Source organism: Rosa rugosa, chromosome 2 (assembly GCF_958449725.1).
Source record: "Rosa rugosa chromosome 2, drRosRugo1.1, whole genome shotgun sequence".
Taxonomy (NCBI): Eukaryota; Viridiplantae; Streptophyta; class Magnoliopsida; order Rosales; family Rosaceae; genus Rosa; species Rosa rugosa.
In genome coordinates this window covers 48,317,347-48,343,856 of record NC_084821.1, presented here as the reverse complement: position 1 = coordinate 48,343,856, position 26,510 = coordinate 48,317,347, and the positions used below count along the sequence as shown (strand labels likewise).

The 26,510-nt window shown below is 36.6% G+C and overlaps 3 protein-coding genes and 1 long non-coding RNA gene across 24 annotated transcripts; 1 reads left to right on the top strand and 3 right to left on the bottom strand.

Annotated features, from left to right (window-relative positions):
• Nucleotides 1-1,147: 1,147 nt before the first annotated feature.
• On the bottom strand, nt 1,148-5,406 carry LOC133734860 (G-type lectin S-receptor-like serine/threonine-protein kinase RKS1). 3 transcript variants are annotated; one of them, XM_062162464.1, is made up of 7 exons: nt 4,148-5,406; nt 2,912-3,034; nt 2,529-2,731; nt 2,215-2,425; nt 1,879-2,116; nt 1,578-1,728; nt 1,148-1,483 (listed from the first exon to the last, which is right to left on the bottom strand). In XM_062162464.1, exons 1-7 carry the CDS (start codon nt 5,403-5,405, stop codon nt 1,181-1,183), a joined length of 2,487 nt encoding a protein of 828 aa, XP_062018448.1. In that variant the 5' UTR covers nt 5,406; the 3' UTR covers nt 1,148-1,180. The 3 variants fall into 3 exon arrangements, 2 of the variants coding, with proteins under 2 accessions (XP_062018448.1, XP_062018449.1); XM_062162465.1 differs by having other exon boundaries at nt 2,912-3,099; nt 4,148-4,530; XR_009858622.1 differs by having other exon boundaries at nt 1,412-1,483; nt 1,578-1,645.
• On the top strand, nt 5,269-7,322 carry LOC133734866 (uncharacterized). 2 transcript variants are annotated; one of them, XR_009858626.1, is made up of 4 exons: nt 5,269-5,406; nt 6,353-6,445; nt 6,959-7,085; nt 7,184-7,322. It is a non-coding gene; the product is annotated as an uncharacterized LOC133734866 (long non-coding RNA). The 2 variants fall into 2 exon arrangements; XR_009858625.1 differs by lacking the exon at nt 5,269-5,406 and having other exon boundaries at nt 5,417-6,445.
• Nucleotides 6,456-26,192, bottom strand: LOC133734863 (glutenin, low molecular weight subunit-like). Of its 15 annotated transcripts, XM_062162476.1 has the most exons (14): nt 25,827-26,192; nt 22,857-22,938; nt 22,545-22,678; nt 21,528-21,789; nt 21,227-21,326; nt 20,610-20,675; nt 20,396-20,461; nt 20,160-20,225; nt 19,946-20,011; nt 19,722-19,787; nt 19,510-19,575; nt 19,329-19,394; nt 18,900-19,164; nt 18,207-18,710 (listed from the first exon to the last, which is right to left on the bottom strand). In XM_062162476.1, the coding sequence occupies exons 4-13, from the start codon at nt 21,563-21,565 to the stop codon at nt 19,144-19,146; spliced, it is 621 nt and encodes a 206-aa protein (XP_062018460.1). In that variant the 5' UTR covers nt 21,566-21,789; nt 22,545-22,678; nt 22,857-22,938; nt 25,827-26,192; the 3' UTR covers nt 18,207-18,710; nt 18,900-19,143. The 15 variants fall into 15 exon arrangements, 13 of the variants coding, with proteins under 13 accessions (XP_062018465.1, XP_062018463.1, XP_062018461.1 ...); XM_062162472.1 differs by lacking the exons at nt 21,528-21,789; nt 22,545-22,678; nt 22,857-22,938; nt 25,827-26,192 and having other exon boundaries at nt 18,900-18,945; nt 19,127-19,164; nt 21,227-21,513; XM_062162470.1 differs by lacking the exons at nt 21,528-21,789; nt 22,545-22,678; nt 22,857-22,938; nt 25,827-26,192 and having other exon boundaries at nt 21,227-21,512.
• Nucleotides 11,116-17,764, bottom strand: LOC133734861 (uncharacterized). 4 transcript variants are annotated; one of them, XM_062162469.1, is made up of 6 exons: nt 17,653-17,764; nt 15,841-16,531; nt 14,507-15,034; nt 14,119-14,427; nt 11,683-12,015; nt 11,116-11,590 (listed from the first exon to the last, which is right to left on the bottom strand). In XM_062162469.1, the coding sequence occupies exons 2-6, from the start codon at nt 16,467-16,469 to the stop codon at nt 11,167-11,169; spliced, it is 2,223 nt and encodes a 740-aa protein (XP_062018453.1). In that variant the 5' UTR covers nt 16,470-16,531; nt 17,653-17,764; the 3' UTR covers nt 11,116-11,166. The 4 variants fall into 4 exon arrangements, with proteins under 4 accessions (XP_062018453.1, XP_062018450.1, XP_062018451.1 ...); XM_062162466.1 differs by having other exon boundaries at nt 15,841-16,544; nt 17,653-17,676; XM_062162467.1 differs by having other exon boundaries at nt 11,683-12,012; nt 15,841-16,544; nt 17,653-17,676.
• Nucleotides 26,193-26,510: the final 318 nt, after the last annotated feature.

The following is a 26,510-nucleotide window of genomic DNA, read 5'->3' as shown; positions in this document are numbered from 1 at the left end:
AATATATATATGGTAACCTTATGAGGGAAATTGAGAGTAACTCATAAGGGTCTATATATATATATATGAGTCTGTCTACCAAATGTTGGGAAATCTTATGAGCGAATTTGAGAGTAACTCATAAGTGTCTATATGTATATATGAGAGTGAGTGATCTTATGAGCTAAATTGAGAGTAACTCATAAGTGTCTACATATATATATGAGAGTGAGTGATCTTATGAGCTAAATTGAGAGTAACTCATAAGTGTCTATATATATATATGAGAGTGAGAAAGTAACGTGGGTTTGTGGTAGTCTTGAAATCTAATAAATCAACAGTTCTTTCTTGTTTACTCATACTGGCTGTAAAAAGCTTACCGGGTTTTGTGTTGTTGCAACTCCCGGTACACTATTCAAATTGTGTAGCGGGTAATCCTACAGGACAGGAGAACCAGGACGGTGATCGTGCGGTTAGAGCAATTGTTAGAGTTTTACAACAATTGTAAGTTGTGAGGTGTGTTATGCTCATTTGAGCTTTATAATATATTGTGAGAGTGAATTGTAATAATGAACTCGAAGTTTCGAGATTTGGTTTTTTTGTAATTGTAATTATTCAGGTTTCGGATTTGAATTTATCATTCAAAATCCGGGGCGTGACAGTTTGGGCCTTGAGGCCCAAGTTCATTACAAGATGTAATGGGATGCCTATCTATGTGGGAGGAGGTCCCTTTTATAAGTAAGGGAGCTCTCCACCATTAACTTATTTTCCAATGTGGGATGCAAGAGAGTTTAGAAATGCCTATTATGAAGCATCTTGGATATTGGTCTTGGCCACCTTCGACCACCATGGGGTAGCTTAGATATTGATCTACGAGATCCATGTCGTGGTCGGGTCGCACCTTGGCTCGTGCACTAAAAGGGTGTTACTTATTCTTGGTGACATAGTTATACTATAGGTATCAAAACTAACAATCAAAACTCACAATCAAATATATTAGGGTGCAACGGGGTAGAAACTAACAATCAAAATTCATTTGGATAGAGATCACCTTCATCTCTATATGCTTCAAGATAACACCCTAATTACATTCTTTATAACTCAGAAGCCCAATTGGAAGATAATAGAATCTTCCATACGTTGCTCAATTAGATTATCGTTGCAATTAGATTATCGTTGCAACTAGACATTCAATAAACCTTTAGCGAGCTTCTACAATTGTACATGTGACATCATTTACTGAACTAACTCCTTTGTTGCTGGATGGGTCTCCACTAGGACTCATTCTGTTCAGTAAAAATGCTGGTTGTCTTGGTGAAGGAAGAGCTGCATCATTAGTTAACATGGAAACAATTGCCGACATGGTTGGCCGGTCAGTCGCAAATTCTTGCACACACAGGAGTGCGATTTGAATGCACCTTATAATTTCACTAACAAGGTAAGATTCACCTATAGATGAATCAATGATTTCCACGGCTCTGCCTTCTTTCCACAACTCCCAAACCTGAAAATAGTTTGGTCATTATCAAGTTAGCATTATAAGTAGGGTGTATATTATGACAGTCATTGTTTGAAAATAGATAGACTTGCACACTTACATGTCCAATCAAATTTGAATATGGATACTTCTCATAGGAACTAGCATTCTTTTTGCCAGTAATGATTTCTAGCAATAAAACACCAAAACTATACACATCCGACTTTATTGAAAAGAGTCCTTGCATTGCATATTCTGGTGACATATAACCACTGTAGAACACAAAAATTGAATGTTAAGCTTCATTCAATAACATTTATATTGGGTACGCTTGCCACAAGCTATTTAGTGTTTGTTAAGAGTATGATAACACATAGACCAAAAAGTTATTCTGAGATTTTCTAATTTTAGAGGAAACTTACTATGTTCCAACCACACGATTTGTATTTGCTTGAGTTTGCTCCCCTCTAAATATTCTAGCCATACCAAAATCTGCAATCTTTGGGTTCAAAGAATTATCCAATAGAACATTGCTGGCCTTTAGATCTCTATGGATAATTCTTAGTCTTGAATCTTCATGAAGATATAATAACCCTCTAGCAATCCCCAAGATAATCTCGAAGCGTCTTGTCCAACTTAAAAGTGCTCTCCTTGTTTCATCTGGATAGAGTAAGAAATATAGAGTAACTAATTACTCTTGCTTGCTTGAAGAAACTAACAAATAATAATTGTAGATATTATAACAAAGAAAGACTTACTAAAGATGAAAGAGTCCAAACTTTTGTTTGGCAAGTATTCATAGATTAGAATCTTCTCTTCATCTTCAAAACAACAACCTAAAATCTTAACAAGGTTTCTGTGTTGGAGTTTTGCAATCAGAAAAACTTCATTCTTAAACTCTTCAACTCCTTGGCCAGAAAACTTGGATAGTCTTTTTACGGCTATTTCCTTTCCATCATAAAGTATCCCCTGAAATTTGAATTTGAGAAATCAAAGAGAGTAGCTGATGCGACGCATGAACCAATTTTATTTTATTTTATTTTATTTCATACATTATAACAAGGGGAGCTACCTTATAAACGGAGCCAAACCCTCCTTCTCCAAGCTTGTTTTCAATGGAGAAATTGTTTGTGGCGGTGGCTACGGTGTTTAGATGAAATAATAGTAACTCCGAGTTTATTTTACTATCATCAAGAGCTAATCCACCAGTAGCTTCTTCGAAGTAGGTTGACCCAGCAGTAAGTTCAAATGAATATTTATTTTGCCTACGCTTACCTATTATCAAACACAAAAAAGTAAGTTTTTATAAGCTTGTTTCCATATTCATATCTTGATATAGTCAAGCTTAGTTAGCCACATGAGATGATATTTCATAATGCAAAACAGGGGAGTTTACATAAAAGTGAGGTGAAAAATGTTGATAAATGAATAGAAGGCAAGATCAAGTTTATTTACCTTTCATCTTCATCCTTACCAACCAATAAGGGGTAAGTAAGAGAATAAAAATAGTAACAGATCCAAGTGAAATTGCTAGCCTTGCCTTCTTGCTAAGAGAACCACCTGACTTTGCATATTGAGCTACAAAGGTATGAAATAAGTAAACACCCAAAATCCAAAGTACCGGAAAAAAAAAATCCAAAGACCTGCAAATTAGGAAATCATCAGATTTGGTGATTATTGAAATTTTATGGTTTAGAGGCAGAGAGGAACATTACAATAATGGTCGCAGTGGTTTTGATGGCAACTTGGATGTCGGCGATAACGGCTGTTGGAGGATAGAGTTGGCTAGGTTCCTTGTTGGGTCTGGTTTAGTTTTCGGGTTGATGTTGTTGATGTTAGGCCTGCAAGTTCTTTTCTTTATCTATCTATCTATCTATCTATCTGAATCGTGCTTTGACGGTCAATTAATTGGTACTCAGTTGTGTACAACTACCCAACTGACATTTGATGTAGATCCAAGAATGGAAAATAATAAGCACTTGAACTGCCTTATTATTTTTCATCACTATTGAGCACGACTGAGCATGGAAATCAACTGACCAGTTAAGCAGGCTGCTATCTATAGTTCTATAATATAAAGGGGACCAGTTGAGTAGGACTGCTATCTATAGTTTATAATATAAAAGGAAGTGCTTAGACTTCTCTAAAATATGGATTGAGCAAAACACCCTTTAGTCTAGAAAATAGAATCTCATAATCAAAGCATATTAATAGTTATTCTAATAAAACTAAAAACGCACAAAAAGCATAAATACAATTTTTTTTTAAAGACCTACACCAAATCTTACATGCATTTCATGAGCATAAAGGTAGTGTAAATAAAAATGACCCCTTCTATTCCTAAGTATGTGGTCCATATAATTTTTTGAAGAATTACAATATTACGACAATTAAATTGAGTATGGATTGTTAAATTAGAGCTACTCACATAAGGAACAATTTTTGAGCTAGTGTGAGGTACAAATGTATCTGAGTGCTGAGGGTAAATACATGTTTTAAGTTATTGTAATTTCAGTATTTAAGTTTAATACATATGGTTGAGATCCACTTGTCTCTCACATTTCCTTAAAGCTGATTCTTACACGAGCAAGCCTAAATGTAAAATACTCCGATTTCACTATTTTTCTATGTTTGTTTAGACGACCACATTTAGCTCTAGCTAGTGTAGTATTATAAACATAAAGAACGTACCTAAAGAAGTTGCATCGACTCGAACATATAAATCTTGACCAACACAGGAAAAAGTCCTCGTGTCCATCAAGTCCCCGTGCCATGTCAAACACCCGATCCCACCGCCCCGGTGGTCCGCACTCGTGTATGATGTGCAAGAACAATCCATCAAGCACTTTTGTCTGCACTCTTCCAAACTCGTGCTCATGTTCACACGTGCCGTAGACGAGTCCGGTAATTTTACACTCGCCACCTTCACGAACCCTTCTCCATGTTGACATGGGGACGCTTCCGCTTTCCTAATGCACCCACCCTCACCAGGACCCAATCTAGGTGATATGGATTCGAACCCAGGTAGGCAGGTGCAAGCCAACTTATAGTCCTTGTATGGATCACAGTTAGTATTTGGACCGCACTGTCCATAGGAATCACAGCCCCCAGTCGGGTAGTAGTAGAATTTGATCCATTGATCATTCCATGCCAGCGATTGAAGTATTCCTGATTCATCTAGCACCGCCCTTGTGATCTGTGAGTCCTCAGCATCAAAATACACGAAGGATATCTCGTCTTCATTGTTGACAAAACTTGAATTGTAGTGTCCAACAGTACCGCTCATTCTGTCCCCAGTCCAAGGGCCGCTCCGCCACAATGCTTCTCTACCCTTGCGCAGAAACACCTGCGGAACCCCCATCGGGTCTATCCCACATGTAAAACTCCCGGTTCCCGGGTCATCTTTTGATTTCCAAGATGTTAGGTGCTTCTCCAACCCGGACCGCCGGTTCAGCCCAATCTTCATATAGGGAAGCAGTGTATCTGAGGGGTAATCAAAGCCTTCCCACACAACTCTTTGGCTACCATTCTCAAGTAAAACAAGATTTCCTGTATCCAAAAGCTTCGCTGTGAAATTGTTTGGTGAAGAGAGAGTAACGTTGGCGGACCAAAGAGGGGTAGTTGGGTCCTTTCCATGTATGACAAGGCCTCCATCACCGTTGATCGATAGCACTCCATAGGAATCATTGACTGGGTTGTCTCTGTTCGCAACCCAGACAATGGTTTTCTCTGGAATCTTGTTATACCAAACTCCAGCGTAGCGGTGCCCAGAATTTCCGGGGCTGAAGAACCCTAGTACAAAGATTTGGTTGCTAGAGACTAAAACGTCGCCGTCGACTCTGATGGGACGGTCTGGCGTAAGGGCGTCAAGGGGAAGCTGGCAGATGCTAGAGGGGAGAAGAAGGAAGAGAAGCAATATCTGGATAAACGCTTCGATACTGGAACTCATGGTTAGTTTTTCTCACTGAAAATTTCTATTTGCGTATCAGTGATAACTTACTTCTTATGAACTCATGGTTAGTGCTTGGATTGACTTCACGTTATCACTTACTTCCATCGGACTGACTTTATGAAGTCAATCCAATTGGGTATCGAAGAGACTAAACCAACCTAACAATTGAGTATCGAAGAGAAATTTGTAAAGTATTGGGCACGTAGGAAGAAAAGTTTATCTGAAAAATTACAAGTCTTTATGGTAGTCATTATTTACTACAGCGAATGAACTTTAAAAAAGCACAAGTTGATCCAGTATGATGATGGAGTTGTTTACTATCCCCGAAAGTTTAAGCTGTTAGGATTAAGGTTAACAATTTGTTTTATACTCTCAAAGTCACTTCATAGCATGCGTTCAACTTAATTGGGAGGTTTTGCAATTGGAAGAATTCCAACTCAGGATCTTCTTTGCTGATAGGAAAGAAAGTCTTGGAATTTACTCCTAAAATGGATAATAGGTCAGCTTTTAGGTGTTATTTTCAAGAATCAAACTAAGGTCTTTCAAATTGAAGATGTCTCTGTTTGACTTGATCCACCCAAGGGGGCAAGAAATAGGGAGGAAAAGAAACTATAGAAATGAGAGAATTACTAATGTGGGTTTTAAAAATGCAACCTTCCTGTTATTACTGTGATGCTGTGAGAGTCATGCATCTCCTCATCAACTTCTGATGTTAAAGAAGTACTGGATACCTTCCGCATTGCTGCTGAGCTAGGGAGTGATTCGCTTGGAGCATATGTGATTTCTATGGCTTCTCACGTATAGCATACGACTTTCATTATGGATTCGTATTCCGGCTCTCCATTTACAAGGCTAAGGAACTTGATTTTCCAACTGCAAAGTTTCTATACATGAATTGTTTGTTAAAATTGATAAAATACTACCATCTACATTGTAATTGGCAGGCAAGTGACATCCTTGCAGTGGAGCTTTTGCAAAAAGATGCACGACTTGCCGTTAGTGGACAGATAGGAAAGCCATGTCCTGGTGGAACCTAAGTATGGCCTCTATGTTGATACTGCTAGATTAAATGGTCCTTCTTTAGTTACATTCTTCCTGTATGTTTATTTATGTTTTACATGGCATCTGATATTTGCACTTCATTTATTCATTGGATTACTTCTCTGGATTTACAGAAAATGATGGTAATTTTCACAATACTATAATTTTGTTAATTCATGTACACATCAAATGGAGCTGTAGTTGTTAAGCACCTTTATGATCCATCTTGATTCCCCATTGCACAGAAAATAGATAGGGTTTGTATTAAAAGGTGTTTTCTTCTCCAATTAAATTTCTGTTACTTGCTATGGATCACCTCATACTTATGTAGTCCATGGTTACTTATCATCTTTGACTTTTTTGGGTAAGATATTAAAGTAGGAAGGGGAAGACTGAAATTTCATTTTCTTAAACCGGGAATTAAATTAAAGGCTGTAAGTTTTTCATTACTGATGTTAAAATTGCAATTACACTATATACAAACTGAGTTTTCATACATCTTGGAACAGGCTGCGTGTGGTTCCTTTGTTTGAAACTGTAAAGGACTTGAGAGGAGCTGGCTCAATGATCAGGAAATTATTGTCCATTGATTGGTACAGGGAGCACATCATCAAGAACCATAATGGGCATCAAGAGGTATCTATAGAAGCACATTTTGAATTCCACTGAATCTCATGGAGCTTACAAAGTTATATTGAACAGGTGATGGTTTGATACTCTGATTCTGGATGCAGGGCGTTTTACTGCTGCCTGGGAACTTTACAAAGCTCAAGAGGATGTTGTAGCTGCATGCAATGAGTATGATATCAAAGTTACCCTGTTTCATGGGAGAGGAGGAAGTATTGGTCGTGGAGGGGGCCCTACATATCTTGCCATTCAGTCCCAGCCGCCTGGCTCTGTGATGGTAACCTTTTTGTTTTGCACTCACCAATCTGCTCCATCTTAATTTGATTGTCTTCATGGTTTTGAAATGTTTGAAAAGGAGAAGTATTCACCAATTCGCAAGTTAGCAGCTCCTTGTGAAAAGTATAAGAGATCAGATAAGAAAATCTGCAAATATCAATAGAAAAACTCATACATCAAACAATTTTGTCATCAAATTTTGCTAATTACTTTTACAAAGCCTTAAGAAATAGAATAATATTTCCTAACAAAATGATGACGAAGCTAATGCCAAAAGTTGAAATCTTGAAATATTCATTCCAGAACATCTTCAGCGAGTAAGGCACTTGATGAATTGGTGGCGGTGGCTGCATGTAGGAAGGATTCTGCTGTTGGTACTGAGGCTGCAGCTGCATGTAGGAAGGATGAAGTTGTTGGTACGGAGGTTGCGGCTGCTGAAAGAATGGTTGATAGTGCTCATAGCAAGGCTGCGGTTGCTTGTAGGAAGGATGAAGTTGTTGGTAATGAGGCTGCGGCTGCTGAAAGGATGGTTGATATTGCTCGTAGCAAGGCTGAGACATCATTTGTTGGTAAGAATGTTGTTGTTGCTGATAGAAAAGTTGTTGCTGCTGCTGCTGCTGCTGCTGCATACAAGGAACATAAAAGAACAAATTTGTATGAGTTTTTCTGCTCACACGTGGCAAGTTAAGAGTGAGTGTGGCTCACACACACTCACCCTGAGTGTGAGCCTAGCACTCCCCTTTGATTCATATGCGGTCTTCATAATCAGCTTATATTCATTTGAAGCAATGATATAACATGTCACAACTCTATTACAGAGTAGAGTTGTGAGCCTAGCACTCCCCTTTGATTCATATGCGGTCTTCATAATCAGCTTATATTCATTTGAAGCAATGATATAACATGTCACAACTCTATTACAGAGTAGTAGCTCGCTTGTTTAGTAAAAGCCTAAACTTGAAATATAAATGAAAATTATAGAATGGTTGAAAAAAAGCTACTTACCTGGTCTGCTTTCAGACTCCCTGCTTTCAGACTTGTATCTACAGGCGTTGGACCTGTTTCAATGTCCCTTGGAGATTTTGCCTATTAGAAGCGATGATGTCAAATATCAAACTCAAGTACACAGTAATAGCTCACTTGTTTGATAAAAACTTAGAATCAAAGTATATCTTGAAATAGTAAAAACAAATGATTGTAGTCAAGTCCTTGAAAAGAAGCTATCTCCCTGGTCTGTTTTAGACTTGTTTCTATTGGCGTTGGATGGTTGGAGTTAATTAACTGAAGGTTGTTGCTTTTGAACTAAGGATCAATAGAGTTAATTAACTGAATGGCCAAAATTATTGTTCAGCCTCAAATATGAATTTAACAATTATCTTAAAATGAGATATAACTGAGGACTTTTCAGATTCCAGAAAAACGAATACTGACAATGATTATGAAAAGTAAAAGCAACTGCAGCACCAACAAATATGGTTGAGAACATTGAAAATCAAACAACTCCCAGGGTATATGACAACAAGAGATCATGATCATCTTTATTGTGCTTGTAAAATTTAAAAGTTTCTGGCCTGGAGCGCTGGAACTCACCTCTAAACCAATCTCCAGCTCCTCCTTCAGCAATGTCATAAACTGAGACAGCACCTTCCTGACTTGGAAAAGAATTCTAGTTCCTGATATTATATATGAGAGGTTTAACTTGCATGGATACAGAATTTTGAAAGTAGAATGACTGATAAGCAGACAAATATTTACTTTTTCAGACCCCTGAACTTAAACAATTTGCTATAAAATAATACACTACATATGCTATAAGGAAAAAGTAGGCTAATAAAACCAAAACTTTGGGAAAAAAAAAAATCAACTACAAAAAAGTGAGGGCACTAGTATTTGAGGACAAAACAAATTCTCACCTGGATATTCCCCGCAGTTACAGCCTTTGCCATGTCTGTGAAGACCAAATTTCCCACTGAAACACTCAAACATAATAATTATCACTTACAAGCAATAGAATCATTCGAGCACCATGACCCCCTAATAGTCAGAAGTAAAGGTGAAAAGATATGAACGCAATGCACATGTATATCATGTATATATGCAAGTGCATCATCTGTAAATGATATAATCAATTTCTTAACCACATGTAAATGAAAATTTTCCTTTCAATTTTCAGAAACTACATCAAATAAAAGAACACGAACAATCGGGCGAGAATTGTGCTAAAACAACAACTGACTCCTCAAAATTTGAACTTTAAAGAGTAAAGGTGTTCCCAATGTTAGAAAAAAGGGAAGAAAAACCAAAACAAAAACAGAAACGTAACTTTTCCTATTTGTTAAGTAGAAGACAAAGGCTGTTACCTGCTATGGCATTTGCAAATGTCTTCATTTGAAAGCTGCTGCTTCCATCATTCTTTGCCAATGGTGCAAAATCTTGGCCAACATTCTGAGGTGTAGAATGGCCCTTCAGCGCTCCGATGGGCACCATATATCTACCTTAAAGATAAAAATTTTGAGGAACAATTGTGCTAGATTGTATTAGTGTATCCACACATTGAATCTATACTAACATATAAAATCAAGAACACCACTTAAAATAACCAAAACGCCAGATACTCAAAAAACATACAACAACAATATTCAACCTTAACTTCCACAAAAAACGATTCTTTTATGTTATTGGAAACCAATCCTAAGATTAGCTAAACAAACATAATAGATTCTCAGCCAAATATCACATGCAGAATCATAGTCTATTGACCATGACTAGTTTTGCGGCCACGCTTCCAGCTTGAAGTAGTAACAGAATTATTAATGCTGTAACTGCCACAATGGTTGATAGCCAAATTCATCTATAGAATTATCACAAAAAACAAAAATGAAGTATCAAGAGACATTATTTCAGCTTTATTTCTCATTAGTGGCTTTAAGCAAAGAACAGAACAGGCCACAACCCAGTAAAGGTAACCACTGGAAGAAATACAGGATTGAAGATTTGCTTTACCTCGACCTGGGAGTTTGGATTTGCTTCACAGAGCAGCAGAGAAAGCAAGCTATGGCAACCGGTGGAACACTGTTAACCAAGATAACGTCGTCAATGGTCAAAGCATACGGGCTTGCTTCATAGATGGGTTGGGTTTATCGGGTTCATGGGAGACTGCAGCATATAGATGAGGCCTTGAGGGACAACGGAAGAGAGAACTTGAAGCCCAATAGTGGTTTTGATGGACTAAATTTGAGTACATAATGATATGATATTTAGTACGGTAGATCACACATTATCTTGAAAATTATTTTATTAGAACTTGGTCATTTTACCACGTCACATAATCATTTCATTTGGTACAATGTTTGGGATCTCAAACAATGTTCTCAATCATCTAGGGAGAATTGTCATTTTCAAATCTCTCACTTTCTCTAATTTTCACTTTGTAACGTAGTGTTATGATCAGAGAATGAACTTGGTTGAAGTTCACGAATTGATCTTTCTTTGTACAGTAAAATAGTTAACAATGAAAAACTATTATGGCTTGTCTTTTGGGTACAGTTGTCCTTTAATACTTTTCTACAACAGCTTAGCTGAACAAGCCCATTAATTGCACAATGAATATATCCACGGATTTTGAGTAAAAAAAGTGCAATATCTTGTTGAATTAAGGTTACTCCAAGAATTTAGCAGAAGTGTACTGAGCAAATTTTGTTACTAAAGCTAAGGAGGTGTGAAAGAATAGGAGATCATATAAGAAGATTTTGATATATGAATAGAAAAAACTCATAGTATAAACATCATCAAATAATTTTTTCACCAAACTTTGCTAATTATTTCTACAAAGCCTTAAGAAATAGAAAATATTTCCTAATAAAATGATGACGAAACTAAATTGCCAAAAGTTGAAATCTTGAAATATTCGGGTTGCATCATTGCAGAACATCTTGAGCGAGTAATTCACATGATGGATTGGCGGCTGCTGTTGCATGTAGGAAGGATTCGGCTGTTGGTACAGAGGCTGAGGCTGCATGTAGGAAGGCTGAGGCTGCGACTGCTGACAGAATGGTTGATAGTCCTTGTAGCAAAACTGCGACATCGTTTGTTGGTAAGAATGTTGTTGCTGGTAGAAAGGCTGTTGCTGCCGCATACAAGGCACATTTGGTGACGATGGTCCAGCTTGAGTATCACTACTTTGATAGGTCCCAAATCTTCTAAGATGTGTTGTATCACTACTTTGTGATGACTCCATCCTAAGATGAAGAATGAGATCGATTATAGGTCCCAAATCCAATAGACTGATGCATAGATTTCATATAACGACCAAAGGAAAGAGAGTACGTACCTTCCATTAGAAAATGCCCGTCGTTCAAGAGTAGTGCACAAAGTGAATATGGAGCTCATGCCCAGTGAATGATTCTCATCGTGAATGAAAAATGCAAGGTCATCGTCATCGATTATCTCGACAGGTTGAGTAGGTAGATTTGATTCATATGCGGTCTTCATAATCAGCTTATATTCATTTCGATCAACGCCCACTATACCATACACTCTATCCACAAGTTCTTGATGCGCCATATCGTCTGAAATTACTATTCCTTTCGTTTTGCCACCAACGTACGTAGAATTCACCCACTCCCCATCATAATTAACCAAAACTCTAACTTCAGGTCTCCTACTGATCGATCGAGAACATAGCAAATAACGTTCATGATGAGACATTAAAAAACTAGGTAATTAATCTTTGTGTATTTCACATACCCAAACATAAAACCTAAAGAAAAACTCCACATTTAGGTTTATTATAGCTACGGTACGCAGCCCAAACAATAACAGCAATAACAATGTGGTAGTAAATGAAAATTTCAGTTTACCACCCTATGCTTTGCATTCCACATCATGTTAGTCCCTCATTTTTTAATTTGATCAGCAACACCCCTGTGCTTTCAATTTTAATTAGCCGTGTCTAAATTTTTTTAAGGCATCCAATTCAGACGTTAGTTGATGACGTGGCAACAACAAATTCAACGAGTGGGCCTAGATAAAGGGGTAAATTTGACATTTCACTTAATTTTCATCCAAAACTCAGAGAAAAAAAAAAACCCAAATTTTGGTACCCACCTCGTTGGTTAATGGGTTCTCTCCAAAACTGATGAGAACCACAATTCAGATCTCCCAACCATGCCCATCTGCGTTTACTGCAAACCCTCGATCTCAGAATCCATGGCATGAGCCCCGAATCCCCATGTGTCTTCCGACGAAGCCCTTTCCAATTCCGATAAGGAGGAGCCGATCAACGAGAAAGAGGACGAGGAGGAGCTCGAGGCTGTCGCTCGCTCCGCTGACTCCGACAACGAAGAGGACAAGTCTCAGGTTTGGCAGCCGTGCAAGAGAGAAAGGGGTGTGGATATAGAAATTTGCCGGAGATGGCGACGAGGAGCAGTGGAGCACCTCGAGTCGGATTTCTGTCTCGCGGTACGATCTGGGTTGGACTCTAGGGGAGGCCAATTTTTACAAGGTCAAGTTTGCTCGGAACATCAAGATTGTTGAAAATTTCGCTATTAAGATTCTGGGTAAAGAGAATTCCTCAAGCACTAGATGATCGGCCAGGTCAATTTTCATTTATTAATTTAATTTAATTTTTGTTGAATTTTCTGGAAAAATATGTTCTTGGCTGAAAGAAGAACAATGGGAAAATGAATATTATTTTAATTTTTTATTAATTGAGCGAGTGTTAGGATTTCTGGAAACCTTCGATAATCTGATTTCAGAATTTAATCGCAAATTATGGGTATTTTTGTTTGCCCTGCAATTTGATAGCATATATGCACTTGCCTATTGGTTTTGCATTTGATTCTATTGCCGTTCTGTGTTTCTTCGATCTTCAAAGCACGGGAGATTATGTTCTGCCTCTTAAACATTGAGGATGGATTTGTCATTTTGTTCTTGCAATTTATATATATACTATGAATGTGGTATGGATTTGTCATTTTGTTCCTGCAATTCATTCATCAAGGCTTTGACGTGTGAAATTGGGCTTGTTATTGTGCTAGCTATCTCTCATGTTCAATCCAGCTTTGTTTTTGTGACAAAAGCGAAAGGGGCTTTGTAGAAATCAAGGAAATGGGTAGCGGAATCTGGGTCTGGTTGGGCGGTTGAGGATCGTGGTGAAGGTAATGGGAAAAAAAAAATTTCTGGAAACTGATTTGGGTGGAGGGTTTTATGCTTTTGTTCAACTTGTTATTGTTACCTTGTCTCTGTGGAGAGTTAGAGTGGAAGTGAGGATCTTTGCTATGGCTTATGCTCTAAATAGATTGTTGCTCTATTCGGATTTGAGAGAGAGTTTAAATGAGATTGGGTTTAGAAAAAAAATTAAGTTAATCGAAGTTGTCAAGAGGGAGGAGTCTGATGGGTACCCGTTAGGGTCATAATAGGAATTTAGTCCTTTAAATGGGCCCATGACAGCAGTTGGTCAGTGCCAGCTCAGCACTTAACGTCCGATTTGGATGCCTGAGAAAATTTTGGGTATGGTTGATAGAAATTGAAAACACGGGGGTGTTACTGATTAAATTGAAATAGTAGGGACTAACATGATGTCGAGGCCAAACATCAGGGTAGCAAACTGAAATTTTTCCATGATTAAAATAAGAGTAATACTAGATGGACCAAATCATTATAATGTGTTCACGCATGTTAGTAACTAAAAAAGACAAAACACAAATAAGTCTAAAGTTGTGTTACCAAACCAAAATCATGAAGTATCACGAAATTAGAAGTGTACCTCCTAGAGGAATTCCACAATGGATGCTTCAACTCTTCCAATATAGAAAGGCTCCGATCAATAAAAGTTTTGAGGTCATCATCGTTGATTATCTCCATAGGATAAGCTGGTGATTTTGATTCATCAATCGTACTGATCTTGATCTCATTTTCATTTCGATGCACTCCAACAATATGATACAGTTTATCTAGAAGCTCATTATAAGTAATGTTTTCTGAAACCACTATTTCTTCTGTCTTACCACCTATGTAAACAGAACCAACCCACTTTCCGCCATAGGTAACGCCAAGTCTGAACTCACCCATTTCCCTGAAAACAAAGATACTAAATCAATTGGCAAAGGAAGTATAATAATTAATTAACATGCAAGAAACTGAAGATGAATAACCTTTTATTATGATTAGTGATGTTTTCCTTGTTCCGCAAACTAGCCTTCCCCTTATGTGTTTTGTCTCCATTCACGAGAGTATGAGCTTGTTCTTCATATTCTACAAATGGCTTCATCAAAGTCTCATTCTTCCTTCCCACTTTAGATGCTTTTCTACATTCAAGAATCTTCAAAAGCTCATCCAAGCACCATTTCGAAGAAGCATAGTCTGGTGAAACAATGACAACCCAAACCTTTGATCCCTCAATTGCATTGTCGAGTTGTCTCCGAATGGACATTCCTTTCTGAAGATCTTTGTCATCTCTATAGGTGGAAATTCTTTGCTGAATTAATGCATCATATAGATGGTCCACAAAATTCAAGCGGGTATCCTTCCCTCTAAAGCTTAGAAAAACATCATGCTTCTGCCGACAAGAAGAGAACCGAGAAGGTGTTGATGGAGGGCTTTTAATGGCAGGTTTTGAAAAAGAAGAAGGCAATTTCCTTTGTATCTCACCAACAACTTCTCGAATGAGTTTTGCTTCAGGCCTATACAGTGAACATAGATAAGACCCTTCGATTTGGTTAAGGAACAGAAAATATTCTTGATATACTCAAGTTCTACACTAGATTTAGGTTCTTGAACTTATTAGAAAAACACTCGGTCAATTAGTTTTCATAATTTGATGACCATAATGTGTGTGTGTGTGTGGATTCCAGTGCTTCATTTAAATGAGTCTAATGAGAATCTTGTTCTTATGTTTTTTGTCTTTTCTTTATTGTCACAAAATTTCATGGTAAATTTCATATTTTTTACATTTTCTTGCACCGAGTTTTACTTACATGTAGCCACTACATTTATAGACTTCAAATATGTTAGCCAAATAAAAATAAAATAATTAGAGAATTGTTATAACACACTTTTTAGGGAACATTATAGAGATCAGGGATTTAAATCTCATTAACATTAAGGATGAAGGGAAAAAAAAAAACAAATATTTTGAGGTGTATAGCAATTTCCAATAGGCATAAACAATCAATTAAAGGATCAATTTGGACACCTAAAAGTTCTATCAAGTAATATAATGAATTTTTGACGTGAAAATTAACTATGTAGAAAATAAAGTTCTGAAGGAAGTAATGTCCGATGTATTTATTTCCAATATAATAAATATTTCAATTGCATAATAGAATACAAGTCCTTTCTTTCTAAAAAAAATTGAAAAAATAAAATAAATTAAAAATAAAACTTAAATGAAGTAACTGCATGTCTGCTATATAGAGTAACTAAATAATAGCTGAAAAATAAGGAAAATGAAAGAAAAGCAACATAATAAGTAATAAATAATTCATACCAGTGCTTTGAATCCCAGCCAGCGAGATTTGCCAGTTTCGTTAAAGCAGTTCTCCACCTTTTTACTTTTTGTGGTTCATCCTTGTACTTTTTCTCATGTTCTGCAAAGGCTTCTGCAAAACTTCCTGTTTGATGTCGTACATCGGAGGGATCAACACCGTAGAATATTGGCAGCACTATTTTTTCTACATCATTATTATTATTCGAGCCTTCGAGAAGCTTTGAGAGGTCATCCAATGCCGTCTCCGACCGTGCCAAACTTTGAGTGACAACATATAGATGAACTTCCAAACAGGTTCCATACATCTCTTCTAAGATTTCCAATCGTCTCTCATTGAACTGGATACACGGACCAGTTTTGAACAAGCGATACCAGAGTGGTATCTCAACACTCAGATGGAGTTCATATAGAATATCTCGATGAAGCCGGGAACGTGAAAGTGCTCTTCGTCGTGCCCTTCGTCGTGCCCTTATTCTCATCTTCCGTCTATTCAGCAATTCACGAATCTCGGAAGGTGAAAATGCTCTTCGTTCTGCTCTTCTTCTCATCTCCTGTCTAGAATTCAGCGATTTGAACACTTCGCCCCATGAGCCTCTGGAGCTTGTGGATGGACCATCAGACGTCAACATTGAAAGTTTAGGTGGCCAGAATCGCCGAAACTCAGCACAGAAAAATATTTTCAGATGATTTGCTGCAAAAGCTAGCTACTTGCTTGTTAATATATCAGCAATTGGCAACATCAAAGCACGCATGGTTCCAATTTCTCTCAATTGGTTAGAAAATTCTTTTACTTATTTATTTACAGAATTAGGTAAGACAAGGCTTCCTAGATGCTTAAACCAATGGACGGACTGAATCTGTCAACCTGAACCGTACTAGCTTTAAGGCAGTTATCAATACCTTAACGATCATCATTTTAGCTGAAAATTTGCAAAGATGATCTAACACTAGTACCTAAAAACTGAACGGTCGAGATGTGGATGTGCGACCGAAAAGTGACCCAAAATTCAAACTTCACACGTTAATTTCAAAGCGGAGCTCCACTCTAGATAGGATCTGCATATATATATATATATATATATATATATATATATATATATATATATATATATATATATATATATATATATTGTGCAGTGCATAACAGTATAAGGAACGGCGCTTCCTTATGATAAATATATGATTATACATATGAGTGATAACTATGATTATAGTATAGTGCAGTGCCTATAAAAAAAAAAGGAACTACAACACTTCTATGCTTGTAATTATGCAGAACGGTGCTTCATTACCAAGAAAACAGTAGTCTGAAAATTCAATAGTAAAACTGAAAACTATCATGACTTGCATCAGGAAAACGGCATGCTTGATCCATATCACAATTTCCAACAAAAACTCAAATATCCAACACTTCCCAGTAATCAACAATTAACTTGATTCAATACCTCACTATGAGACCATAAGATTGCAGTGCGTTCGAAAATATCTATATAAACCACACACACAGAGTGTGGAAGCTATTCAATAAACCCAGAATAGCAATTGAAAAGAAACACCAGTTAAAGACTTAAGGTAAAGATCACTTGCAGGTAATGTAGGCCAAGCAACTCCACTCAAATGTCAAATCCCCACCAACCTTCTCAACCTAAGACAATATATGAATTCCATGATTCATCACTTAAATACCTAAATTTGGATTCGTTGGAAGCCCTCAAAATGATAGGAATTCCATAAATCCAAACCTAGAATTAATCCATAGCATCTGAAAATACATAATGAAACCTTACTAAGGAGATTAGAGCACAAATATACCTTGGGCATCCAACCTTGAAGTTTCTCTTGTTTGCCCCAATCACTCTGTCCTCCGTATCTTAACCTAGTGGCCAAATACCAAAAAGCCCTTAAATAGAGCCCCTTAAAAAATAAAAATAAAAATTCAGAGATTTGCCGCAAAAGCTACATGTTAATATATAGGCAAATGCCGACATCACCGCATAGTTCCAATTTCTCTCAATAGATTACAAAATTCTTTTACTTATGTAAAAGACAAAGCTTCCTAGATGCTTCCTAGGAAGCTTCCTAGATGCTTCCTAGATAATTAGGTCAGACGAAGCTTCCTAGATGCCTAATTAATTAACTAAACTAATTTCAGTGCAAAAGCATGGAACCAATCCTCTCAATTGCTTAGAAAATTCTTTTATTTATTTTTTTCATCAGTCAGAATTATGTAAGACGTAGCTTCCTAGATGCTTATAATTAATTAATCAATCAAATAACTAAACTAACTTTTGTGCAGAAGCAACTAAGCAGGTATTTTGTTTTTGTTTTTTTTTTTGGTGAATCTATGGAAAACGTGTATCAGTGTGGAAAACGTGTGTCAGGAAGATGGAAAACGTGTATGTGGAAGACGTGTAATATATTTTTGGCGTTACGTTCCGGTTTGACTTTGGAGTCACATGTGGTTTCGGGGTTGCTGAACTGGTATGGAATTTCAAAGTGGTCGTCTCGAGGTCTGAATTTAGAGTCGGTTCCAATTTAGGTTGTGGTCTGATTCCTAGATCAGGTCGATCCCCATCTGTATCCTTGTTGTTTGATGTATATATCCAAAGGTTGTGAATTCTTGCCAATTTCTTGGCATTTGTAATTTGTCTAGTTCGTTTGATGAATGGATAACCTCTGTTTTGTGATGATCGTTTTATATCTTCAAAATTTGTTCTCGATCATTGTATATTTGAAGTGCACTTAAACGTATAAATGGCTGAAATTTATAATCTCCTCTATCATTCACATTACAGTCATAAGATTCAATGGAAACAACAAGTCTTCAAGGCCTTCTTCACCCATCCAAGGATAGCACAGGGTTCACAGTCCTGGAGGATAATAACTAGTTTCAGAACATCACTAAAAAATATGGAAAAGAGAGAAAAGTTTCAGAATGGTGATTATTTTATTATTTTTAATTAACACTTGATTTTTATGAAGAAAAAAAAAAAAGGCAGTATAACTGGGGAACATATGAATGTAATGAAGGTTCAATACTCAAAAAGTGGCTGTGTTACCTAGTCTGTTTTGGGACTTGTTTCCATATCCCTTGGGAGACTGTTCCTATTAGAAGCAATGATATCACATATCATAACTCAACTACAGAGCAGTTGCTTCTTTGTTTGGTAAATACTTAAAAATAAAAGTACAACTTTCCTTTTTGAACAGTAAATCAAAGTATAACTGGAAATTATAGCAAGGCATATTGTAACGGGGGGCGAATGCTCCAAAAGAAACTCTTTACCTGGCCTGTTTTCAGATTTATTTCTTCAGGAGTTGAACCTATTAGAAGCAATGGCACACTTATCACAACTCAATTACAGAGTAGTAGCTCACTTGTTTGGTAAAAACTTATAATCAAAGTACAACTGGAAATCATAGAAACAAATGATTGTTATAAAGGTCAAGTAATCAAAAAAAAAAAAAAAAACAGAGAGACTGTTTACCTGGTCTGTTTTCAGACTTGTTTCTACAGGCGTTGGACCTGTTTCCATATCCTTTGGAGATTGTCCCTATTATTAGCAATGATATCTCTCATCACAATGGTAACAACTCAGAAAGTATAACTGAAACTAAAGAAACATATGATTGTAGTGATGGTCAAGTACTCGAAAAGAAGCTATTTACCTGGTCTGATTTATGACTTGTTTCTACAGGCATTGGACTTGTCTCCATATCCTTTGGAGGTTGTTCCTATTAGAAGCAATATATCACATATCAGAGAGTAGTAGCTCGCTTGTTTAGTAAAAGCATAAAATTGAAATATAATTATACAAATGAAATTATAGAGAAACATATGATTGCTACGAAGGTCAAGTAGTCGTAAAGAAGCTACTTACCTGGTCTGTTTTCAGACTTGTATCTACAGGCGTTGGACCTGTTTCAAAGTCCCTTAGAGATTGTTCCTATTAGAAGCAATGATGTCACATATCAAACTCGAGTACAGAGTGGTAGCTCACTTGTATCATAAAAACTTAGAATCAAGTATAACCAGAAATCATAGAAACATACAAATGTAATAAAGATTGAGTAATCCAAAAAACAAAAACAAAAAACAATTTACCTGGTTCATTTTCTGATTTGTTTCTATAGGCATTGGAATTGTTTCCATAACCATCGGAGATTGTTCCTATTTGAAGCAACGATAGAACATGTCACAACTCTATCACAAAGTAGTAGCTGCTTGTTTAGTAAAAGCTTAAATTTGAAATATAAGTGAAAATTATAGAAACATATGATTGGAATGAAGGTCAAGTAGTCGAAAAGACGCTATTTACCTGGTCTGGTTTCAGAGTTGTATCTACACGCGTTGGACCTGTTTCATTGTCCCTTGGAGATTGTTCCTATGAGAAGCAATGATGTCACATATCAAACTCAAGTACATGAGTAGTAGCTCACCTGCTTGGTGAAAACTTGAAATCAAAGTATAACTGGAAATCATAGAAACTTATGACTGTAATAAAGGTTGAATAATAAAAACCAAAAAAAAAAAGACCATTTTTTTTCTATTTACCTGGTTTGTTTTCTGATTTGTTTCTATAGGCATTGGATTTGTTACCACATCCATTGGAGATTGTTCCTATTTGAAGCAATGATATTACATGTCACGACTCTAGTACAGAATAGTAGCTCGCTTGTTTAATAAAAGCTTAAACTGAAATATAAAAGAAAATTATAGAAACCTATGATTGCAATGAAGGTCAAGTAGTCGATAAGAAGCTGTTTACCTGGTCTGCTTTCAGACTTGTATCTACAGGTGTTGGACCTGTTTCAATGTCCCTTGGAGATTGTTCCTATTAGAGCAATGACGTCACATATCAAACTCAACTACAGAGAAGTAGCTCAATAGTTTAATAAAAGCTTAGGATCAAAGTATACCTTGAAATTATAAAAACATATAATTGTAATTAAGTCCTTAAATAAAGCTATCTACCTTGTCTGTCTTAGACTTGTTTCTATAGGTGTTGGAGTAATTAACTGAAGGTCGTTCCTTTTGAACTAAGGATCAATAAAGTTAATTAACTGAATGGCCAAAATGATTGTTCACCCTCAAAAATGAATTTAACAATTGGCTTAAAAAGAGATATAACTCAGGACTTATTCAGAATCCAGAAAAATGAATACTGACAACAATTATGAAAAGTAAAAGCAACTGCAGCACCAACAAATATGGTTGAGAACATTGAAAATTAAACAACTCCCAATGTATGATATCAACACCTCTTCTCAGAAGAAGAAAAAAAAAAAAAAAAAGAAGCATATGACAACAAAACGAAGTGATCATGATCATCTTTATTGTGCTTGTAAAAGTTAAAAGTTTATGTTCTGTACCACTGAAACTGACCTCTGCATATTTCATCGGTATCACAAGAAATCCTGTGCTGTGATTAGTATCACTTACGGTTGATGACTTCTCAAACAGAGGTATAAGATCAGAGTTTAAGCTTAGATTGGTCAAGGAAACCTCAAAGTATATAGTATATAGAACCAACTTTTGCATTGCAGTAAGCGGAGCTTATTACTGAAACTGAAATGAACTTGGAAAAAAGAATAGGCAAAATAACTTCAAAGATATAACTATGTTAGAACATGATGACTTACTTCTTCGAACATAATAAAACCTATGACACAAGATTAATGGATACTTTCCGGAGACTTCTTGGAGTTGCTCAGCCCTTGTCATCTTCGACAGATTGTCAGGGTGTAAATGGTTTCCTGTGGAGGCATCCACTTGAGGTGTTTCAGTGCCTACTTTGGCTTCACAAGCTGTATCTCCTTTAGATGCATCCGTATTGGATTCTTCTCCAATCTGAGGTGCTGGAGCTTGTAAAGATTCAGGAAAAAGGGACTCGACAACTTTCTTAGTAGGATCAGATGAAACTGTTGGGTCCGACTTGTACTTGGCAACTGCAATAGCAGGGAACTGGCTTTGGTCAGTGGTCAGTCCCTCATTCAGTCATATTACAATATTTTCTTACCAGTACAACAGCACAGAAGGTCAAACCATCCTATGTTTGGTTAAGGAAACAAATATGGAAGATAAACTATTATGTAGAGTTTTTTCATTACTTATTTAATTGTTTTGATTCTAAGTGATAAGAGAGAAAATAAAAAATTCAGACATGAAGAAGCCAACGGATAAGTTCGGTAAAATCTTCAGAACAAAACAAGCAGCTTGTAACCAATGTTTCTTCATTTCATTTATTGTCTAACTTTCCTTGTCTAATTCCTGAGAGATTTCTACTCAAGCGTATGACCCAAGCACATAAACACTGACTGCAGTATTTATATGCAAATGAGGAATCTTCCAAAAAAAAATCTGATGATCTAGAAAGACATGTGTTTATATTTTGAGCCACCCAAGGACTGGACGGCCAGAGGGAGCTCAAATTTACCGTGTTAGATATACATAATTGTATACATTCTCTCTGAAATGAGAAATGAGACCTCCAAATCAAAAGTAGCTCAGTAATTTTATATAGCCACACATCAGCATCAGCTATGGGCAGATATGAATGTTAGGCTCTCAAGCATCCAAGCAAACTATTTTCCAACAAAGGAATACCCACAAACGCATAGACTAGACACTACAGCAGGCATCCACATATACTAAATCTCAAAAGGTATATACACTATATAAACAATTCACCATCATCACTGACCTATTCAGCATTCTGGTCATTCGACCTGAAGCAATAGATTGATCAACTTCTAGTAAGCATTTTGTGCAACCTACACCTCCGAAATCCAGTGGTGCATACTTGTGGCGTGACATAATGCACCCACAATGGAGTGGCTGCATAAGGAAACCAATTATTAGTTTCTTTCAAAAAAATATTGATGATAGAATGAAAGACACAGAGTTTTGTGTTCTTATCTGAATCAACCTAATAGAATTTGTATTGATTCACAAACAGATGTCTGAAACAAAATGAAAAAAATAAAATTATAGTAAAAACAAAAAGAAGACTTACCTTCCCACAAACAGCACAGTCTCTCCAGCCTTCCGCTTCCATGTGAAAAGTTTCACAAAATATACCATTCACATAAGCAAAACTAAATTTGCAAAGGATATAGTCAGTTACCATTTACCAAAACCTATGAGGAATTGCGTAATTTATCACATTTGCACTTTCAAACTTCACTGTATTGAAAATTAAAACCACACTACAGTAATTAAAAATGTTTACACTCGAGACCTAGCATTTATGTCCCAAGAAGATCACAGGGGAAAATTGCTATGCATTAGATACTTTCTTAAGTATGGCCTCACATAATAAGGAATTGCGTTGGATTGAGGTACAGTTTGGGAACTTCTTTACCAATGATCGACCTATGTTCCTTCTAAGGTAAGATATTTCTTTGACTACGGTTTCATGCAGGCAATTAATTAGCACCAATTTGAGCTAAGGATTTCTGTTAGAATTAACTTCCTTGTGCGGATTCAAGACAGTAGGTCCCAATTATTGCTAAGATTGCAAGGGCTAAGTATAAGAGAATAAAAACCCAAGGATAAACCAAATTTGAACTTTAATCGTCAGTTACTTTTTTTCAATGCTCAGAGCTGTTTAACACAATGATATTGTGGCCGATATACTAGTCCCAATATGAAAGCTCGGCACTTAAATAAAATCAACCATAAGACTGAAAACCCTATGTCAGAGCATACAAGTGCTCGGGAGCATATCACAATTTTCTTAACAGAACATGCTGAGAATTGGAAAATAAAAAGAACAGTAAAATCAAATTATTCAAACCAAGTTAAGCATGCTGTATTTATTTAAACTTCTCTATGGCAACATTTAATACAAATAATAAGTTTCCTACTTTAATCATACTCCCTTTTTTCCTATGTACATATAACAAATTAAACTGCTTAAAGTTCACTGGACCTGTCAACTACTAAATGTCATGAAGTTGGTTCCATGCAACCAACTCGTACGCTATTGCAATTTGGTTGAGGAAGTGATTTGAATTAACTTGCTCTTATTTTGCAGGACCCTACAAAGATACTTATCACTCTCGAGGCACGTAGATTTAGTCAATACACTTCGGGGTCTTCTTTACCCAGAAAGAGTGTGGGAAATATCCTGGCAAATACATCTTTTATCAACAACTAACATTCCCAAGAATGGTTCATGAAGTACGAGGTCAAAAACAAAGTGCTATGAGCAAGTTCTTGGGAGTTCTCCTGTAAGGAATTCACCTGTATGGTGTCCCAGAGATTCGTCTCAAAAATCCAAAATATACCCTGCGCCTGCAAGATAGACTGAGAATGTGTCTTCAGATTTAATTCATTCTTGTGAGACCAAGAACCTTGTCCCAATTGCTTTTATGCTTAATTTTTTTGGGTTACAGAATATTCTAAAAGATGGTGAAAGACCAAAGAGGTATCTCAACAATGTTTCTGTTCCACAAAACACAAGTTATGTATTTCAACCCATTAAATCCTTATGAAGAGCGAGCAGTTGCTGCACTTAATTGTGCCTTCCAGATAGTTACCTAAGTTCTTTACCATTCTCTTAAATCTCTTTCGTATATCATGCAGATTCCAAGTTATACATAAAAGGGGAAGGGGTGGTCCTCAAATCAATTATTTACAGAGGCATTGTTGTTGAAGTCTTCGACGTGTCGAAGAAGACCTTTATACTTAGAGAGATCTACCATCAAATTATTTTGACCTTTCCCAATGAAACATCTTACAGAACTTCTAGAGAGGACATTTACTTTCAAGACAACTCAAACCATGTGGGTTGGTTTCTCCTTTGGATTGATTTGTGGTGATGATCACAAGACAAAACACAGTTGATTTTAGATAGTAGGTCATGATTTATGTAATCATGATCTTACTATACCAGTGATCTTGTACTTTGAAAAGGTAAAACTGTCTTCAAATCACCTTACTTGGCTTTACTAGTGTAGATCAGAAAAGAAAAAATTTACATAATACCACTAGGTGGCTCTGTGTTGTTAGTCATTACTAGTGAGTCATGCATCTCACCAAAAATTTGTTTAACACGAACTCAAGGAATGTTGGAGAACTAAGATACACTGTAATTTACAGGATTTATCAAAGCAACAAATTAAGAAAAGCACACATTATTTTGAATGTTTTGCAGAAGGTCATTCCATAATCTTCTAGTAACTCAAATATTCACATATAAGATTGTTTAGGTTGCACAGAGAGGAACCAATTTTGTTGAATCACTGGATTGCTTTCGGGAAAAAAGCCCTCTGCTCCATTGAAAGAAAAAGAAACTTCTAAGGCACCCACTAAGCCATGGCCCTTTGAATAGAAACAGAAGCCCCCTTGCATGTAGACGGTCTGGTATTTAGCCTTGAGGCTGTGAGCATTGGAGCTGCAGCCTCTTAACTAACTTGTAAAAGCCTCGAAGCTAATAGCAGTTGTACATAGAGTAGGATTTAAAAAGAAATACACTTATCTCGAGACAAATAGACTTAATCAAGGGCTCTTTCCTTATCTACAGTTCTAGACCATTACATGATAGTGTAAGCACATATCCCTGTTATGACTCGATCTCTTCATTTTTCTACTAAATAGGTGAAGTTGTGACTAGAATCTACATATTTTGACTCTCTACATTTTATACACCAATCTCAACTAGAAATCTTAACGGATTGCACTCCGTTTTCAGTCCCTCCATTAAAACCAATAGCATAAATTTCCACAAAAAGATGAACAACTGTACCAATTTAAATCCAAAAGACAATGTGACAAATCAACTGGAGCATCCAATCATTATCAACCCAAAACCACACACAGAAACACACCATCAATTCAATCAAAAAAAAAACATTTAGATACAGCAACACAATCCTTTAAAGCAAAAACGAAAACAAAAAAAACCAATTCATTTCAATCAAAACAGACCAATATTATCACAAAATTAAAAAACACATGAAAAAGGAAAAACTGGGCTGACCCGCATTTCTTGCAGAGCTGGGCGAAAGACCCATCCTTGAGCTTCCAGCCATTAACGAACTGATCACTCTCGGCCTTGCAGAAAAAGCACGAAGCTTTGGCAGCCATTGAAGCCAAGAAGCCAAGACAGGGACTGAGGCAGAGAGTATAAATGCGTGTCGGTCAAAGCCATTTGGAACTTTCCTAATTTGCGATGGCTCACAAATTGGGAATTAGGGTTTTGGGGGGTTGATGAATCGAATTGGATTTGAACTGGGTTGACGTGGAATGAATGTGGGGGGATGAATCTGATGGGCGAATTTGAAAAAGTAGGAGAATTTTGAACGTTTCCGAGGTTTGTCGTTTTCAGGTGCTTTAAAAACAGGGAGAACAACCTACCTTTTATACTCGAAACTTTCCCTCTTCTTTTTTCCTCCGTCAAATTCAGATTTCAAAAATTAATCTTTTTTTTTTTTTGAAGGGAAAGACGACAAATTATATTAAGTGAAACTGAGAAGCACATAGAGCGATGCAAAAACATCGAAAGAAAAAATAAAAAACATAACAAGATGCACAGACGCACCTATAATGTAGGAAAATAATAAAAAATAACAAGATGCACAGACGCATCTAGAATAAAAGGTAACAATGTGACTTGATGCCAAACGACATCGTTGCACTGCATATGTCACGAGAGCAGTGTAAA

Excerpts from the sequence above, each read along its gene's own strand:
- LOC133734861 (XM_062162466.1), bottom strand. Across the intron at positions 15,035-15,840 it reads GGCTGGGATTCAAAGCACTG|GCCTGAAGCAAAACTCATTC; the intron begins GTATGAATTATT and ends TTCACTGTATAG. Across the intron at positions 14,428-14,506 it reads ATCACTAATCATAATAAAAG|GGAAATGGGTGAGTTCAGAC; the intron begins GTTATTCATCTT and ends CTTTGTTTTCAG.
- LOC133734863 (XM_062162472.1), bottom strand. The coding sequence starts at position 21,382 with ATGCAAAAGTTGGTTCTATATACTATATACTTTGAGGTTTCCTTGACC. Across the intron at positions 20,676-21,226 it reads TACCGATGAAATATGCAGAG|GAACAATCTCCAAGGGACAT; the intron begins GTCAGTTTCAGT and ends TTGCTCTAATAG. Across the intron at positions 19,165-19,328 it reads CAAGTCTGAAAACAGACCAG|GTTCAACTCCTGAAGAAATA; the intron begins GTAAACAGTCTC and ends TGCTTCTAATAG.
- LOC133734860 (XM_062162464.1), bottom strand. The coding sequence starts at position 5,405 with ATGAGTTCCAGTATCGAAGCGTTTATCCAGATATTGCTTCTCTTCCTT. Across the intron at positions 3,035-4,147 it reads AGTCGATGCAACTTCTTTAG|CTCAATATGCAAAGTCAGGT; the intron begins GTACGTTCTTTA and ends ATACCTTTGTAG. Across the intron at positions 2,732-2,911 it reads GGTAAGGATGAAGATGAAAG|GTAAGCGTAGGCAAAATAAA; the intron begins GTAAATAAACTT and ends GTTTGATAATAG.